Source organism: Misgurnus anguillicaudatus, chromosome 3 (assembly GCF_027580225.2).
Source record: "Misgurnus anguillicaudatus chromosome 3, ASM2758022v2, whole genome shotgun sequence".
Taxonomy (NCBI): Eukaryota; Metazoa; Chordata; class Actinopteri; order Cypriniformes; family Cobitidae; genus Misgurnus; species Misgurnus anguillicaudatus.
This window is the reverse complement of record NC_073339.2, coordinates 42,163,078-42,182,564: the sequence shown is the minus strand read 5'-3', so window position 1 is coordinate 42,182,564 and position 19,487 is coordinate 42,163,078. Positions and strand designations below refer to the sequence as shown.

The following is a 19,487-nucleotide window of genomic DNA, read 5'->3' as shown; positions in this document are numbered from 1 at the left end:
TTTCCCCCTATTGGACGCAGTTTTACTAATAGGAGTACTATGAAAAGTTGCCTGTTTCCATTTCTGTGTCTAAACGCTCGTTTTTTGAAGTCGACAGCTTATAAAAAATTATTTATTTATTTTTTTGGCGTGTTAGATGTACACCTTGTCACACAGCAGCTTTTAGGTATTATTCTGTTTTTAAGTTTAATCTGTAAATAAGTTTTTGTAAGCTGTCGGCCCCAAAAAACGAGCGTTTAAAGACACAAAAATGGATACAGGCAACTTTTCATAGTACTTCTATTAGTAGAACTGCGTCCACTAGGGGGAAACGTAGTCGGCGATCCACTTTATTCTCCTTAAAGGCTGGGTTTTACGGCTCGACAGCTTATAAAAACTTATTTCTGGGTTCTTTGGCTTGTTAGCTGTACATATTGTCACACAGCAGCTTTTAGGCATTATTCAGTTTTTTGTTATAAGCCAGAAATGACAAGGAGGCGGCTTCTCGCAATACAAAGTCAATGGAGACTGTTGGATTGATTTCCCCCCCGGTGGGCGTGGTTTTCAAATTTGCATAACGGCGCTCTGTCTCTATGAGGTAAATGGCTGTCTAATAAGAGGGATATAAGTGGGCACGTAGTGTTTTGCATTCATCCAGTGGTTAACTGAGACTTTTGAATCAAATGTTTAAAAAACAGTCATTGTCTGTGCGTCTTGTGACGCATTTAATTCAGCGCTACTCCAACGCATTAACTCCGCAAGCACCACACTATTCAGTTTTTGTGACCTTAGGTATCTTTATATATGCATTTGTTTTTGCGTAAAGCTGTCGCATGTATTATGTAGACTTTGAGTATAATGTATAAAATGTTGATGGTGCTATTGTAATAGTCTGACTTTTTTATAGCATGACAGTAACAACCACGAGTAACGCACAGTATCGGATTTGGATCGGCCCTGTAAGTCCGATACCTGATCCAGCTAAATAGGTCCGTATTGTCCCGATACCCGATGCCAAGTATTGGGTCGGCCCACTCCTACTATAGATTATCCCTTACGAAAGGCATGTTGATAGGACCAATTAATTTTCTTTGCACTAATACTGACAAAAACAGAGAATATATGAAGAGTTGGGTTCCAAATTGCGATAAACGCCATTTTAAAAAACTGTTACCGCCAAAATCAGTGTTGTATCACGTCAGTATTTAATATTGAATTCTTAATTTTACGCAAAATCCAATATCCGCCGTGTTATTCTTTTCTTCTTTGTTTCCCAAAACACGATAAACGCCACTCCTCCTCTGCAGAATGCAATAAATCCGCTCAACAAATCACAGCGCACCATTCCACGCATTGTAAACAACGATGGCGGCGCGTTGAATACACACAGAATCCTAGTTTTCCTCATCTAGTCTGTACTTTGTGATCAACAAACAAAAAAACACACAGAATAATAATTTTGATGGCATTGATAAACCTGTGGTCGTTTTCTGTGGCGGGGAAGTAACATAAGCCATCAAAATTGAATAATTTACAGGAGAGGAAATCGGGCGAAGGAAAAACGTCGGCTGTTGCTTGTTCTCCCGCAACAGCATCAAGCTTCTGTCATGCTAACACATTGACCCCAGGGGATTTTATGAAAAACCTTCCATTATTTTACTCGCAGTCAACGAAAATCGAGCAGGACCAAAACATTTAACAGCTAGAGCTGAAGATCTTTGCCCGAACCCGACGGGACCCGACGGGCTCGGGCGGGTTCGGGCTTCATTTCTAACATTTTACACGGGCCGGGCTCGGGCTTGCGCTCCGGCTTTGTGAGGTAAATGAGCGGTCAAGTTCAATGCTGCTGGATGCACTACTGGATCAGTAGCGCAGGACCGCGCTGAATTCATTTACAGTGGATTTAATGATTTTCCTCATCAAAAACATGTAGCCTAATCTTTGTGAGTAGGTTTTTCAATGTATAACTAAATATGAATCGAGTCTTCAATACATAATTTAGACAGAGGATATAGACTAATGTTGGCAGTAATGGAGAGAAGTGCCGACGCAAATCCCGCGGAGCCTTTCTCTTAATTTCGTTATTGCCAAATACCCATCTTAATTCAGAATGTATTATCTTAATTTAATTCGTTAAGAAATAATAATTTTATTGGCATATTTATAGTGTATTGCATAAGCCTATTTAGAATGAGATGTTACAATGTTACAGATGACTTATTTTATTTTTTTGTTTCAACTTCCAGGCGTATAGATTATTAGTCATGAATAAATAATGTTAAAACCTGTGTAAATTTCTCATTCTTGACAAAAGCTGTGTGTGTGCGCACATTTAAATAATGTCGGGCTGTAAACGGGTTCGGGCTTTTAAAAAGCTGTCAATCTAAATGTACGTTCGGGTTCGGGCTGCATTCTGTCGGGCTCCGGACATTTCGGGCCTAACTTTTAAGGCCCGATTACAGCTCTATTAACAGCTGATTGCTGTCAAAAAAGTTCAGCGATGGCATCCCAAGTATAACAGCAGCAATCACAGTGTTCTTAATATGACAAAGTGTTTTGATGAATGCCATTAATGTTTATTTTTTTATTTTCAGTGTATACTACTAGTCAACGAAATAAATATAACATGGCAAAGATGAATGCACATTTATATATTGATTCAATAGATTTATAGCATATTGAAAAAAACTTTTTTGCGATTTTTGCATTTTGCTGGGAAAAATGTGTTTTTGAAAATCAAATTATGGATTCAAATTTTTTAAGTTATTATAACCTAAATATGCTATGTGAAAGTTTGTAAAAAAAAATAGTGGTTTTCATCTTGTCACTTTCTTGGTATAGAAAACACATTTTTACCCAAATTAGTCAAAATGGATTTATTGCGTTTTAAAACTAAACTCTTCATATTTTCCTTTAAGAAAAATAGTTTTTTTTATTGTATAATATCACAATAGAAAAAACATTTAGCTCCAAGATCTTGCGTGATAGTTGTGCAAACAATGTCCTAATACATAAAATCCTTATGCAAATTATAATTTCTTATGATTTACTTGGACATTTGACTTTTTTTGTAAGATTCAGCTGCTTTCTGCATGACTGCTCAATGAACTCTGACGTCAGGTGTATTGATTGCTTCATCAGATAAACTTGAGCATCATTACATTTCAAAACTGTTTTTTATTTGCTTGTGTATGTTATCTCATAATTACGTATATTTGTGCATACTGTGCATGTATGTGTCTGTTCCAATCGCTTGCCTCTTTAATCCTATGGCTTTTTCAGTTCACACCCCAGATAATGAATCCCATAGTTTTATTGATCCTACTGGTTTCAGCTCTAGAGACTAGACTAGATTTAATTTCAGTTTAATCGACTCTAAAATGAGATATTTACACAGATGACTCAGGCACAGAGGGGAGCTCGTCCACCCCATTAATTCTCCTCTAATATTTCTTTCAGCTCTCTTCGTAAATCCAGAACCAAACGGCAACGTTACAACCGAAGCCTGCTGATTGAAATGTCGTACATTGATTAGGTCGAGCAGCAAAGCATGTGAAATAAGTTCAGTAATAAGTGAATCGCAATCAAGCGGTTGTAATTAAATTTACATTAGGACAGCAAGTCGATTCTTTTATTCAGAAATTGGATTTTACCACAAGCTCGCCCTATAGTAAAGATCTATACTGACCTTGTGTATGTATGAGTGTAAACATCTCCAGTGGTTTTTCGTAACTATATGCATAATGTCTTTGATGTATTGTACTGACCCAGCTTGCTCTGGATTGAATTTGTATTAACGACTGTATATGTGGGTCAGGAACGAGATGGAATGAGGGCCATATTGGAGTCGTACGACAGTGAGCTGGTCGCTAGTGAATACGCGCCTCAGCTCTCACTCCGGGTCAAGGAGGCGGAGGAAATGCTGCAGAAAGTCCAGGCCCACAACACTGAGATGGAGGTATTGTGAACTACTTGTTTTTAAAGTCTGTAGAGAAGCTGGTAATGATTGATCGGTTTTACTTTTTTTTGTTACGTTGTTGAGTTGTGCAGAATAAGACCAGTAAGCATGGGCCGTTATGAGATTTTGGCGTTATCATAACCTTAAACTAAAATACCACAGCTTCACGTTGTTGGTTTTGCCATTGCAACACTAACATGTGTTATTTTTCAAATTTTTAAAGGGACATTTCATTGGTAGAAACATTAATCTTTATTGAAAATAGGTCATATTTGTAGTCGAAATTTAATATACATTTAAAATTTTGTGCCTATTTGACCGAGAAAAGACAGAACGTGACTTAAAGGAATAGTCTACTCATTTTCAATATTAAAATGTTATTACCTTAACTAAGAATTGTTGATACATCCCTCTAGGGCTGCACGATTCGGAGAAAAAATCGAATTGCGATTTTTCTGATCAAAATTGCGATTCGCGATTTAAAGTGCGATTCATTAGTATATAATAAAAGAGGTACATCCAGGTTTGCTGTGGTGGTTTTAATAGCACCAAAGAAAGATGCTGTGCTACTGTTTATTTAAAACCTCTTAAACATTGTACCAAGTTGTCTGCAGGACTTTGCTATTCTGCAGACAAACTTTTTTTTTAATCTAAGAACATTAAAAAAAATACAATTTAATTTTTTTTTTTAAGTTTTATTTAAAATAACATATAGGCCAATGTATTTTGGCTGTCACTACAACAATGCATCTGACAAGCAAATGTTAAGTTTTTCTTTTAATCATAAGACTATACTCATCTTGTTTTACTTTTCAGGCATCTGTAATAAATGTAAATATATTAGTTATTAGAATCTATGATTTAACATAAGCAAAAAATACAAATAAAACACTGCACAGTCCTCACTGTAGGATTTTAAATGTGGAGCTGCAGAAGCTTGTTCAGTTAAGAGTAAGGAGTGATTTTAATTTTTGGTGTGTAATAAACATTTCTGACACAGAAGGCACCAGGTTACTGTCACTTTAAGACACAAGACAGCTAAACTGCTCTGCTTCAATATAGCCTACTGATAAACATCCAGCTGTTTATGTTCACTTAGACAAGAAAGAAAACTTAAGTTTAGTGATCAAGCGTGTGCTGACTGCTCTCTGTGTGCGCGCTTCATGAACCCTCATGCCTGTAAATATTCAAAGTGGTGCAGATGTGCGCGTGCAAGAAAGTATAATGTACCTGTTTCGTCTGCTGTGTTCCGGGCTTTAATGAAACCTGCTTATAGTCTGATGAGGCGTTTGTCATTGTTTGCGATGCATGACGAGAAACGGACGTATATACACCTTTCTTTAAGTCCAACATTACACAAAAGGGAAATGTTTTCGCGCATTTCTGTCCTTTCATTTGCCGGTTAATGAGTTATAATGCGTTTTTAAAATGACTGACTCCAAAATCTGCCAACTTCATGACATTCCGCGTTGTGCAGTTAATTCCATTTGTATGCATTTCGCGATTCTGTCCGTGTTTTCCGCATCGCGGAAATCATATGGCCGTACACTTTGTTGAGGAGTTGAACTGCTGCTCGCGCTCATGTTTTCCAAATGGTGTGATGACGTGTAGTCAGCACCTCAGTGTTCATGCACTCTATTGGTCTAAACTGCATCAAACGTAAAATGCGCATGAAGCGAACTGTCAAAAACTGCGTACTAGATGATTGTTATATTTAATAGTTTTGAATCGAAATAATCGCATTTCTTGCGATTCGAAAATCGCATCCATTCACATCGCGATTTCGGTTTAAAAACGATTAATCGTGCAGCCCTACATCCCTCGATCATCTGTGTGCGTGCACGTAAGCGCTGGAGCGCGCTGCGACGCTTCGATAGCATTTAGCTTAGCCCCATTCATTCAACTGCACCAATCAGAGATAAAGTCAGAAGTGACCAAACAATGTTTTTCCTATTTAAGACGAGCAGTTACACGAGCAAGTTTTGTGGTACAAAATAAAACATAGCGCTTTTCTAAGCGGATTTAAAAGAGGAACTATATTTTATGGCGTAAAAGCACTTTTGGGAAGTACTTCGACTCGGGGCAGTAACACCCTCCCTCTCCCATTATGAGAGTGAGAAGGGGAGCGGACTTTTCAGGCGAGTCGAAGTACTCCCAAAAGTGCTATTACGCCATAAAATATAGTTCCTCTTTTAAATCCGCTTATAAAAGCGCTACGCTCTACTTTGCACCACCAAACCTGCCCGCACAACTACTCGTCTTAAACAGGAAAAACGTTGATGTGTTTGGTCACTTCTAACTCTATCTATAAATGGTACCATTGAATGAATGGGGCTAAGCTAAATGCTATCGAAGCGTCGCAGCGCGCTCCAGCGCTTACGTGCACGCACACAGATGATAGAGGGATGTATCAACAATTCTTAGTTAAGGTAATAACATATTTTAATATTGAAAATGAGTAGACTATTCCTTTAAGGGCAAATTTGTATGGAAAACTACAACTTCCACAATGCACCACAATCTGCAACTAACTCCCATTAATCGGAACACCGCTCAGATATGCTATTATGTACATAAATGCCATGTAAGTAAAACAAAGAAAATAGAAACACTCACTTTATAGTCAGACGTCCGTTTATCCCTGCAGGCTTTGGCTGTTGCTTCTAGTTTAGGATTCTAAAATGTGTATCCAGGACGCCGCTGTGCGTATACGGTACGAAGCTTGGGTAGGAGCAAGCTTTATTCAGTTTCTGATTTATTTTTGAGAGTGCTTGGCCAACATGTACAACCCCAAATCAGAAAAAGTTGGGACACTGTAGAAATTGTGGGTAAAAAAGTAAAGGAATAATTTCAAATCTAATAAACGTATATTTTATTCACAGTAGAATAAAGATAACATATCAAATGTTGAAAGTAAGATATTTTGAAATGTCATGCCAAATATTGGCTCATTTTGGATTTCATGAGAGCTACACATTCCAAAAAAAGTTGGGACAGGTAGCAATAAGAGGCCAGAAAATTTAAATGTACATATAAGGAACAGTTGAAGGACCAATTTGCAATTTATTAGGTCAATTGGCAACATGATTGGGTATAAACAGAGTGGCAGTGTCTCTCAGAGGTCAGGATGGGCAGAGAATCACCAATTCCCCCAATGCTGCAGCGAAAAATAGTTTTCTGAGTTTCTCAGAGAAAAATTGCAAAGAGATTGAAGTTATCATCATGTACAGTGCATAATATCATCATAATATCATTCAAAGGTTTAGAGAATCTGGAACAATCTCTGTGCGTAAAGGTCAAGGCTGGAAAACCATACTGGATGCCCGTGATCTTCGGGCTCTTAGACGGCACTGCATCTCATACAGGAATGCTACTGAAATGGAAATCACAACATGGGCTCAGGAATACTTCCATTGTCGGTGAACACAATCCACCTTGTCATTCGCCGTTGCCAACTAAAACTCTATAGGTCAAAAAAGAAGCCATATCTAAACATGATCCAGAAGCACAGGCGTTTTCCCTGGGCAAGGCTAATTTAAAATGGACTGATGCAAAGTGGAAAACTGTTCTGTGGTCCAACAAATCAAAATTTGAAGTTCTTTTTGGAAAACTGGGACGCCATTTCATCCGGACTAAAGAGGACAATGACAAACCAACTTGTTATTAGCACTAAGTTCAGAAGCCTGCATCTCTGATGGTATGGGGTTGCATAAGTGCGTGTGGCATGGGCAGCTTACACATCTGGAAAGGCACCATCAATGCTGAAAGGTTTATCCAAGTTCTAGAACAACATATGCTCCCATTCAGACATTGTCTCTATTAGGGAGGACCTTGCATTTTCCAACATGACAATGCCAGACACCATACTGCATCCATTACAACATCATGGCTGCATAAAAGAAGGATCCGGGTACTGAAATGGTCAGCCTGCAGTCCAGATCTTTCACCCATAGAAAACATTCGCCACATCATAAAGAGGAAGATGCGACAAAGAAGACCTAAGACAGTTGAGCAACTAGAAGTCTATATTAGACGAGAATAGGACAACATTTCTATTCCTAAACATTGGTCATCCTCCAGCTGTTCCTTATATATACATTTAACTTTTCCAGGCCTCTTATTACTACATGTCCCAACTTTTTTTGGAATGTGTAGCTCTCATGAAATCCAAAATGAGCCAATATTTGGCATGACATTTCAAAATGTATTACTTTCAACATTTGATTTGTTATCTATATTCTATTGTGAATAAAATATAAGTTTATGAGATTTGTAAATTATTCCATTACGTTTTTACTCAGAATTTCTACAGTGTCCCAACTTTTTCTGATTTGGGGTTGTATATTCCCAAAGAAGAAAATGCCGCATCCTGCACACAAACGCATCCACACACAATATGTATACTCCACAGATGCTTGTGCTCGTAAGCCAAAACACGTCTGTGAAATAAACACGCCCAAACGCGCAAAGTACCTCTTCTTGCCCGGGAACATACACCAAACAAACGTCCATATCTTGATCTGATGCGGAAATGTTATACAGAAAGCACACAGTTAGAGTACAGGCACTACTAGTCTGTCCAAGCTCGAGCCAGTCCGCGCTTCTCTATGCAGCAGATGATGAGGGTTGCGGCATCTTCCCCGGGCTCCTCTACGCAGCAGAAGCCCCGGCTCCGGCCTACTCCTCGGGCTTCTGTTCCTCCATCTGCCTCAGCTCTTTGCTGTATTGTGGCTCATAAAGGTGCAATAAACAGCAGATTAGAGCATCACGCTTGCGAAATCACCTCTTTCATATCATATCGATTGCCTTCCGCTATTATTGTGACATGAAGTCTGACTCGCTCCACAACGTCTGTTTAGCTTAGCTTAGCATAAAGATGGCGGCTGATCGTTTTTTTTCCCGTCTGTGTTCGTGTATTTTCCTAAGTCCCACCCACTGATCTGTAATAGGTCTCCAGCGTGAGTGGGTCCCACCCATAGCCCCCACCTTGGAAAAATTAGGAATGAGTGTAGTCTTTCACCCTTGACAAAGATACAGCAGTCCCTTCTTTCAATGACGCAAAATGATGATTTTTACATCATTGAAAGAAGGAAATGCAACACGGAAATCTGTATTTCTCCCATCTCAGGGGAAACTGAGGGAATGATGCACGACCATTCAGAAACATGACTGGGGTTCAAACGATACAAAGCTTAAAGGGGCCATCGCATGAAAATCTGACTTTTTCCATGTTTAAGTGCTATAATTGGGTCCCCAGTGATTCTATCAACCTAGAAATTGTGAAATAGATCAACCCAGTAACTCAGCCTTGGCAAACCACTCTCTACAAGCACATGAAAAAATAGGTTGTTGAAATTTGGCTCTCCTTATGATGTCATAAGGAGCTCTTATTATAATAATACCACCCCTTAATCTGCACTATCCAACCAAAGCAGTTGTGCAGAGAAAATCACAATTGAGTTTAAATTGCAACAAACCACCTTGATTGTGACCAGTTTTTTAATTTCATCAGCTCATTTGCATTTTTAAAGGACTCACCCAAACGGCACATTTTTGCACACACCTACAAAGTAGAAATTTTAACATGCTATAATAAATTATTTATATGGTATTTTGAGCTAAAACTTCACATTTGTGCTCTGGAGACACCAAAGATTTATTTGACATCTTAAAGGAATAGTCTACTCATTTTCAATATTAAAATATGTTATTACCTTAACTAAGAATTGTTGAGTACTTCGACTCGCCTGAAAAGTCCGCTCCCCTTCTCACTCTCATAATGGGAGAGGGAGGGTGTTACTGCGCCGAGTCGAAGTACTCCCAAAAGTGCTATTACGCCATAAAATATAGTTCCTCTTTTAAATCCGCTTAGAAAAGCGCTACGTTTTATTTTGTACCACCAAACTTGCTCGTATAACTACTCATCTTAAATAGGAAAAACGTTGTGTTTGGTCACTTCTAACTTTATCTCTGATTGGTACCATTGAATGAATGGGGCTAAGCTAAATGCTATCGAAGTGTCGCAGCGCGCTCCGGCGCTTGCGTGCACGCACACAGATGATAGAGGGATGTATCAACAATTCTTAGTTAAGGTAATAGCATATTTTAATATTGAAAATGAGTAGACTATTCCTTTAAAAAAGTCTTGTGCCATGGCCCCTTTAATGCAAATCGGTGAAGTGTCCCTTTAAGAACAGTTTTGAAGTCATAAACATGTGTTTTAGTTCAGGACTAGCCTCAAGTCTTGTTTGTGAAACCAGAGGTTAATTATTAAATTACATTTTGTAAACACAGCTCATACCTTGTAAACGGTTTTACATAAACTTTAGTGGTTTTGAAACCTTAACCCTTTAAAATCTCGGTATATCTTGAAACCATTAACCAGCCCATGCCTTAAGACCAGTAAGATTTATTAGAGAGATTTCATGATGTTCTATAAAACAAACAAAAAAATATTTTATTTATTTTTTACTACTCTAGGTACATTTATACTGGATAAGATCAATACAAAAACAAATTCAGAATTAAAATTCTAGACCTGAGCTTATGTAGACTGACATTATTGGAACAGGTTTTTTGATATTGACTGCCCTCATGACTTTATAAATAACCATTATAGATCTTGTGTTTATGAGAATAATCTGTTTTACTCTGATAGACTCAACTGTCCAAAGCCCAAGAGGAGGTAGGGACCTTCAAATTACAAGCTCAGATGGTAAGTGTCACCTAGCACAGTAGGAAACTACATTTGACATTTAAAATGATTGTCAGCTACCATTTCTATTCTGTTTCTTTCATTAATAAAAGTTGCTGCTATAATGGATAAAATGAAAACACTGCATACAGACAAAAGTTACATTGCTGCCAGGATGCAGGTGTTACATTTGCTGAGTCACTGGTTTTGGCATATAGATCTTTTTGTCTTTCATTGCATTTTTGATCGCTCTGTCAGGTGGCTGCAGAACTCGAGGCTCTTAAAGAGCAGCAGATGTCTAATGCTGAAAAAAGCACCTTAGCAACAGAAGAAGAGACTGCCGCTCTCAGGTAACAGAAGTGTAATGTATGTGGTCTGTGCATTTGGATGTTCAACACTGTTTAAAGTGCCCAAATTATGCTAAAAAAATATGTGTTAACAAACAACCGTACAATGAAAAAAATCCACACTTTTGAATCCCTATTGTTCATGTTGATTTGATTCTTTTGTTAATGTGACATCACACTGATAAAGCCCCTCCCACAGCCACTGACTGACTGGTAAATTGTACCCTCCAATTTTTTTTTTTATGTGATTGGTAGCACTAATGCGGCTAAATATACTATTGTCTCATACTGTATTCATAGGAATCAGGTTTTATTTAACCGAAAGCATTAGCTAATTTGCATTTAAAGGTACACACATGAAAATAGCGCTTTTTTGGACATTTTGGACATGCTATAACAAATGATCTGTGGGGTATTTTCTTCAGACACATTCTGGGCACACCTAAGACTTGTATTACATCTTGTAAAAACGGGCATAATTGCTTTCCTTTAATAAATTAAAATCGGTGGAATGTAGGTCTGCCTCGTGGCCAAGTCGTGACACTTTTTTAGAGAGAGCTTTCACAAAATGCACGCTCTGTTTTGATTGGCTGGGTCTGTGCAATTACTGGGGGCATTTGTGGACTTCCTAGGAATGGTTTCACATTTTTCAAAGATATTCAAATTGTGTTTGCAGTGGGATGTACAAATGAGATTCCGTTGAGCGCACTGTATTTTCTGCTTCATATCCACCCACCCCTTTAACGTCGCATGAAAAGCAGACTGTGTTTGGCAGGTTTACGTATGTTGCCCATTCCTGTCAATATCTTCAAGGCTATGTATTCCCATTGGGTGTGTATAACATTGATTGATAAATGCATCCTGACCACTGAGTAAATTAAGGAGGGACTTGGGGGTCGGTGGCAGTTTATTTAAAGCACGACATGTACAAAGTCCTACAGACACAAATGAGACAGTGCAAATAAATAACCTCTAGTGTGAGCTATTAGCACTTTGAGTCTTTCTGCTGCACGTATAAATAGAGGGACTTAAAATCAATGGATTTCTCATCCACTATTAACATATTAAAGTGGCCTTGAAGAATATTAGTATGGTAAGCATTAGACTGAGTCTGCGGTTTTTGTCATGGCCTGTTGCTTTGCCTAATTGCTTTGGAAATGTGATTATTCTACATTAGCTTTTGTGGCCCTGCTTGCTGGTTTGAGAAGTGAGCTTTCTTTCCTCTTTTTATTTGTGATCCTGTAATTACTCTAGAAGAAATTTCGTCTAATCGCTCTTGGAACTATTTCACTAAGTAGTTTATACCGTAATTGAATATTTGTTGTGCTTTGAATTGAATGGAAGTGTAATGGGGCGTACACACCAAACGCGAATTCAACGATTTGCACGAGTTGATTACATACAAAGTCAATGCAAAGATGAGAAAAGAGGCCAAATCACCAGAAGCGATGCGAATAACACAAATTTTGTGGCACGATTGGCGCGGAAACATGTGCTATTCGCCTCAAATGCGTCTTCGCGCGAGTTGAAAATATTCAACTCAAGCGAAAAATTCACATGACACAAAGTTAAATCTTGCGAGTAATGTAGAGCGAGGAATGTTTCAGGTTTGGGGTATATACAGCATCAGACTCATGCATACGTCTTCAAGACCAAAAGTAATCCAGGCTAAATGCAGGCTGACATTTTGAAATGGTTTTTAAACGACCAAATTACTTTTGAACACCCAACGCAACTTTACAGAAATGTTTTTATATAAAAGGTTTGGTAATACTTTACGTGAAGGGGATCACACACCGGCCGCTCAGCGTCGCGTCTAGGACAACTCGGAGGTATCGTAAACCGGAAGTGCACATTAAATAGCGCGAGCATCGTCCGATAGCGCCTACGTCAAAGTGCAAAATATACGTTAGCAGCCAATGTTAATCGTTAATGATTTGGGACAAATATGATGTTAAGATGTGTGCATAAACTCATAGAAAACAATGTGTTTGATTTTTTTAGAACTGCGCGGCGCTGAGCTGCGCGGCCGGAGTGCGACCCCCCTTGAGACTTTCATGACATTTTCATATTCATGAAATGGCACGGGTCATAAACATAAAGGAGATTTTATGCACATTTATGACATACTTTGCACCTTAAGAATGCACTTTTATTACCATCAGACGAGATTGTGAGACTATACCCCAATAAGTCATGTTTAAATGCTGTTTTCATAACTCTTAAGCAACTGAAATAAGTTGTTGTGAAACTTAAACAGATCTCAGTTCAGAGAAATGACCGGTAATGGCTAGCTAAGTTAGAGGAGGTTGACTCACAGCCTTTTTTTCCGCTTGGCAAGCCGACCAGCACGACATGGGGCGTGGCAGCATCGACAATTCCATTTTTTAATTCGAAGTTCAAGGTTGTGACTTAATTTCGATCGATTTCAATTTAAAATTGTGACACCCTTATTACCATGTCAACATAACTTGTCATAAATTTGTTATAAACATGACATAGCAGATTAATTATCAAACTTAAGACACTACCTAGCTTTACGGGTTAACATTACATAAAACTGTCATGTGGTTGATTTTGACATTGACTGTCATGAGGCCATTATAATTGTGTCATGAATATTTTTCTGATGCGTTTTTACCATACAATACTAATCGAATACTAATTAATTGTCATTAACTTTTTCGCCGCCATCGTTTTTTAAAAAAGTTGCCAGCTAGCGCCAGCGTTTTTCATGATTTTTACAAAAGTTTAATGCCTTCCAGAAAATGTTCTTCTTTAAATATATAAACATACAATATGCCAAATGAAAGAACAGACCCTCTGCTTTAAAAAAAAAAAAAATTCATCCTACCTTCAGTAGTTCTTTTGTAATCAGCTTTTGAATATGAGAGCGATCTTTAAAACAGACATGGACATGCAGCCGCTTGCCATAGGGCAATACTTCCGGGTTTTAGAAGTTGCGGAAGGGCGCCACCTAGTGGATAATAGCAGTATTGCGGAAAGCCGGAAATACTTGCCATTGGCAAGGAAGCGTTTTCTCTTGATTGACGAGATATCTCGTCAATGGAGGCGAAAGAGTTAAAATATCATTAAGTGTTAATTCTCTGTCAAGTTGTTTTATAACAGAATCATGAATATTTTTCTGGACCTCAACTACAGTGGTACAAATTTAACTTGTCATTAAAATGTCATTAAGTGTTAATACTATGTCAAATAATTTTAAATACCTTAACACAATGCAACAGAAATGTCACAGACACTTTTCAAAATTTTTAAAAAGTTGAATAAATAAGCTTTTCATTTTCCAATATTTGGCCTAGATGCAACCATTTGAAAATCTGAGGGTGCGAAAAATCTAAATTTGCCTTTAAAGTTGTCAAGATGAAGTCCTAAGCACTGCATTCACTAACAAAAATAAGTTTTGATATAATTACAGTATTAATTGATTTGAATTGAAAAATCGATAATTTTGACTCATAAAATGTATTTTTGGATATTGCTACAAATTTATCCGTGCTACTTTGGTGTTCCAGGGTCACATATTATTGGACTTAAAAAAACATCAAAAAACTTAGTAGATGAAGTTTTAGTATTTGGCATGTCTTTTCCACTTTAATGATAACATGCCCTTGAGCTGGCATGGACTTGTAAGTTTGAGCAAAGCCTGATGATCCATGTTATCCCAGCGTGATTCGAGAAGAGCATCTTGTGTGCTTTAATGGAAGCAATGACATCTGACCTTTTGCACAATGGAGCTTACATGCTCAATGCCACATTTTCTTTTTGATTGGTGACCTAGAAGTAGTGCAGAATCTTAAATATTTCGACTTCATTTTACCTCATAACCTTTGTTTCTCTTTTCAATAACATGAAACTATTTTGTGGTTTAAATTACTTTTTAAATCATAGGTTTTCAGTGTGGTCTCAGAAGTTTGGTCTGTGTAATGTATTTAGTTTTCTTTCAACCTTTAGATGTGGTTGTGTTGGCACTGTATGTGCTGTGTGAAGCACTTTTGTTGTTGTTGTATTCCTCCATGCCTAAGTTGAAATAAGTCAAATCATCTACAGTAACAGTTTATTGGAAAATCAGGTGTTAACTTGATGAAAAATGTCTGGATTTTTTAACTCAGCTAACCAAAAATCTGTCTGTCTGTGTATTTTAGGCAGAAGATTGAGGAATTAGAAGCAGAACGTCAGCGACTGGAAGAGCAAAACAACATCTTGGAGATGCGACTGGAGAGGCACAACCTGCAGGTGATACTTTAACTCTTAACTCTGACTTCTGGAACGAGTGTGTGTTTACATTATTTAATTGAAAGCAAAAAAAATAATGCACGCACAACGCTAGCTTTGTTTCCATCCAAAGTTGCGTATTAAAGGGACACTCAACTTTTTTTTAAGTTAAACATTTGATTTTTACCGTTTTGGAATCCATTCAGCTGATCTCCGTGTCTGGCGCTAGCACTTTTAGCATAGCTTAGCACAATCCATTGAATCTGATAAGACCATTAGCATCGCTCCAGAAAATAATCAAACAGTTTTGATATTTTTTTCTATTTAAAACTTGACTCTTCTGTAGTTACATTGTGTACTAAGACTGTCGGAAAATGTAAAGTTACGATTTTCTAGGCAGATATGGCTTGGACCTATACTCGCATTCTGGCGTAATAATTAACCCTCAAACGCTCCTCGTTTTCTGTTTACACTTCTGGCCCTTGGGGTCTATATGACCCCAAAATTGAAAGCATAATTGTAAGAAAAATATACATTTTTAATAATACAAATAATATATCATTTTTATATTATATTATATCTTTTTTCTACATTTGTGACTGATTTTATTTGCCAAATTTTATAAAAATGCTCTCTGTGGTAGTCATGCGTGTGTGTGTTTGTGTGCGTGTGTTTGTATGTGTTTGTGTGTGCGTGTGTGGGTTTGTGTGTGTGTGGGTTTATGTGTTTGTGTGTGTGTGCGTGCGTGCGTGAGAGAGAGAGTGCGTGAAAGAGTGTGCATGAGAAGGAGTTAGAAAGAGTGTGTGTGTGCGTGCGTGTGTGAGCGTGTTTGTGAGTGTACATGTGTGTGCATTATGTCACACCCCTTTATGTGTTATTTTCTTCATTTGTGACTGATTTTATTTGCCAAATTCCACACAAATGCTCTCTGTGGCAGTCATACCTGTGTGTGTTTGTGTGTGTGTGTATTTGTGTGTGTTTGTGTAAGCATGTGTTTTTTGCTTTGCATTTGTGCACAAGTACCAGGCCTTCATTTCTGTGTCAAAATTTTCAGATTTATGCTGGATTTATTGATATTTATTTTTGGACAAATGGAAAAAAGTAAAAAAAAATTTGCATTTCCCATTCACTTTCAATTGGGGTCATATTGACCCCAAGGGACAGATTGAAAAAAAGTTTTTTTACATACCTTTAGAACAACCGAATCAAGCCCAGTTTTTTTGTGTATGTAAAGATAGATTATTTAGGAAAAGTCACAAAGTTTTACACCTCTGAGATGAAGGGAACCTTTTTTGTTAACCAATGAAATGTCGTTTGGGGTCATATATACCCCAAGGACTGATTGAGGGTTAAAAGGACTTTGCAGCCGTAACATGGCTGCAGGAGGCGCAATGATATTACACAGTGCCCGAAAATAGTCCCCTGCTATTGAAAGTTACCTAGGGGACTATTTTCAGGTGCTGTGTAATATCATTGCGTTAAATCAATGGATTATGCTAAGCTATGCTAAAAGTGGTAGCGCCAGACCCAGAGATCAGCTGAATGGATTCCAAAATGGTAAAAATCAAATGTTTAACTCTGGGGGAGCTGGAAAATTTGCATATTTTAGTGTCCCTTTAAGTTTATGCACATAATTGGAATAGCGCATTAAACATTTAGAAATAAAGCACCGTTTACATCCAGTGAGCCCAAAAGTGCATAATTGTCACTTCCTGATTAAAGCGAGCCAGATTGAAACTCGTCGTCTCCGCATGAGCACCACAGCTTAATGCACCATGACGTGCACTAACCATTAGGCCTTAATTCTGATCATAATACTGCTCTCCCTGTCGCAGTTTGGTATGAAAGGTCATATTTGCAGGTGCAGTCAAAACACCCTCGCCTCCAAGAAACTAATATGGTTTCATTGCTGCTGTAATTGTTAATTGGCAATTTGTCCCTGACATATGCCACTGTAAAAACATTGAAAATAAACACTGTTTAAGATGTGCATTAGACGGAAGTGTGTGTGCTTGTGTGCACAGCAGCACTTGCGTTGCCTGCGATTGCCACAGTTACTCAAGAATACCTTTGTTTCTTCTTCAAGGCCTCAGCAGGCACTTGAGAATATATATTGTGTTTGCCCGGAAGTCTCCACATAACTGCGACTCCTCTTTTATCCAAATCATCGTGCAACCTGTTTCCATTTTATACCTTTAGTCAGTTACCACTAAGATCTGCTTTTTCTTCCCTCCATTGATGTGTGTACAGTTATGGGTAAAACGAATACCACTATGCAGAGTATTATTGTACTCATGATTCACACAAGAGTTTTTTTTTCTTCATATAATATAATTTCCCCAAACGCATACTGTTTGACAGATTGCTCTTGGCATGCTGAGAAATGCTAGAATCTTTCTTCAATAATAGCAAAGGGTTGTTTTTTTACTTTTGGCGGTCAGTAAATAAATTAAATTAGGGTAAAGGCACTTACAGAAGTTGGACTGTACTGTAAGTCCTACTGTTTAAATATTTATGTTGTGTGTGTGTGTGTGTGTGTGTGTGTGTGTGTGTATTGGTATATTTACACCATTTAGTTATATCACAGCAACTATTGCATATAGACCTTTTGCGTGTTTGCAAACAGAGATGACATTTTTTGTGGGCGGAGCCCAACTGGTGGCAGAAAGTGAATGCTTCTAAATAGCTGTGTGAAGTGTTTTAGCGTTAAACTGTGATTCGGTGTTCTGTAGAAGTCTGTTTCCCCTATATTTCTCTTAAGTGTAATGTTTCTTATAACGTTTTCACCAAGTTACGTTTATTTTTTAAATAAATTAAAAGTTTAAATGGCTTGGCTACTAATTGTGTGCATGTAAGTAATGTATATGTATTGTTCTTTATTGGGAAATCAATTATTTTTACAGTATGAATCGCTGAAGTACTTATAAGAGCAATACTATCATGTATTCTGTATAATATCATTTATTAATTATTTCATCATTTCCTGTTTTCAATTTCTTCCTTATATTTTTAGCCTACGTGTTTGATCTAAAACTATTATGTTTACATACAAATTAATTTGTATAGGCATGTTTATATATTATTAACACTTCACATCGTGTGTGTGTGTGTGCTATGTTTATATATTTATTAGTAAACATCATAATTTAGAACAAACAGGAAGAAGATATAGGCTAAGATATAAGGTAAAAAGAAGTAATAGAAAACGAAAAAAAATACGAAAACTTTAATAAATGGTAATATTATTGATATTATGAACTAATTCAAATCTTTAATCTTTCTAAATAAATTATAAACATAACGTGATAAAAACGCTATAATAAGCGCATAGAGGGATCAGACTTCGACAGAACACCGAATATCTTCTCTGATTATTTTCTATTCAAATTATTAAAAGATTTTCAGATGATTTCATCACTCCAGTCTGTCCGGTTGAGGGCTTTTATTAGTGCCTTTCACACATACAGTCTTTACTGGTAATTTACTGGTAAATTGCAGTTAACATGTGATGTGTGAACAGAACCTTTCCGGTAAATCAGTGCTCCCAATTTACCAGTAAGACAGGTTGTAAGATTACCAGTAATTTACCGGTAAGCGCTATGTGTGAACGAAAAATTTAGGATTACCAGCATTTAGAACGGACGACGTCAGACCGCGCTGAAAGATCGGTCCAATCAGAAAGTTTTTTTATAGGTGACGTGTTATCCCCGAACTGTTTACGGATGTTTCCACACACATGCTGCTTAAAAGTCAAGCACACCTGAAGTTAACATCCACATTTCTTGACCAAAGTTGTTTAAAACAGCTTACCGTCTATTTGCTAAATTGCCGACGTCCGCACACCATCTGTGAAGCCTAATGTGCAAACGCAGGTTGACGCCGCCTCACGCAATTTGTTTGGTCACGAGCAACTTCGCGACCGTTTGCCACAGATGTGAAAACAACAAAATACGGATCGTGGATATTAAGTCATAACCCGCCGTTGTTTACAAATAGTACATGGAGCTCGCGGCCGCGCGCCACAGGTAAATTCCGCTTTCTCTCCGAGTTTACCGGTATTTTGATACTGATGTGTGAATGATGTCTTACTGGTAAAAAGACGGACCGTCACTGCGTGTGTGAACAGCACATTTTTGTATTTACTGGTAAATTCATTCTGGTAACTGTATGGCAATTTACAGAAATTACTGTGTGAAAGAGGCTATTGCAACCATAAACACCTACGTTTATCTTCAAATGGTGTCTTCGACGACGGTATACTATAAAAATGAAG

The 19,487-nt window shown here is 37.7% G+C and overlaps 1 protein-coding gene across 3 annotated transcripts in view; it reads left to right on the top strand.

Annotated features, from left to right (window-relative positions):
* mad1l1 (mitotic arrest deficient 1 like 1) overlaps nucleotides 1-19,487 on the top strand; it is a 117,614-nt gene that overhangs the window by 33,100 nt on the left and 65,027 nt on the right. For all 3 annotated transcript variants that reach the window (XM_055206075.2, XM_055206074.2, XM_055206073.2), the window contains exons 12-15: nucleotides 3,797-3,937; nucleotides 10,596-10,652; nucleotides 10,890-10,981; nucleotides 15,145-15,235. In XM_055206075.2, the coding sequence (XP_055062050.2) occupies nucleotides 3,797-3,937; nucleotides 10,596-10,652; nucleotides 10,890-10,981; nucleotides 15,145-15,235 (381 nt within the window). The remainder of the gene's footprint in view (nucleotides 1-3,796; nucleotides 3,938-10,595; nucleotides 10,653-10,889; nucleotides 10,982-15,144; nucleotides 15,236-19,487) is intronic.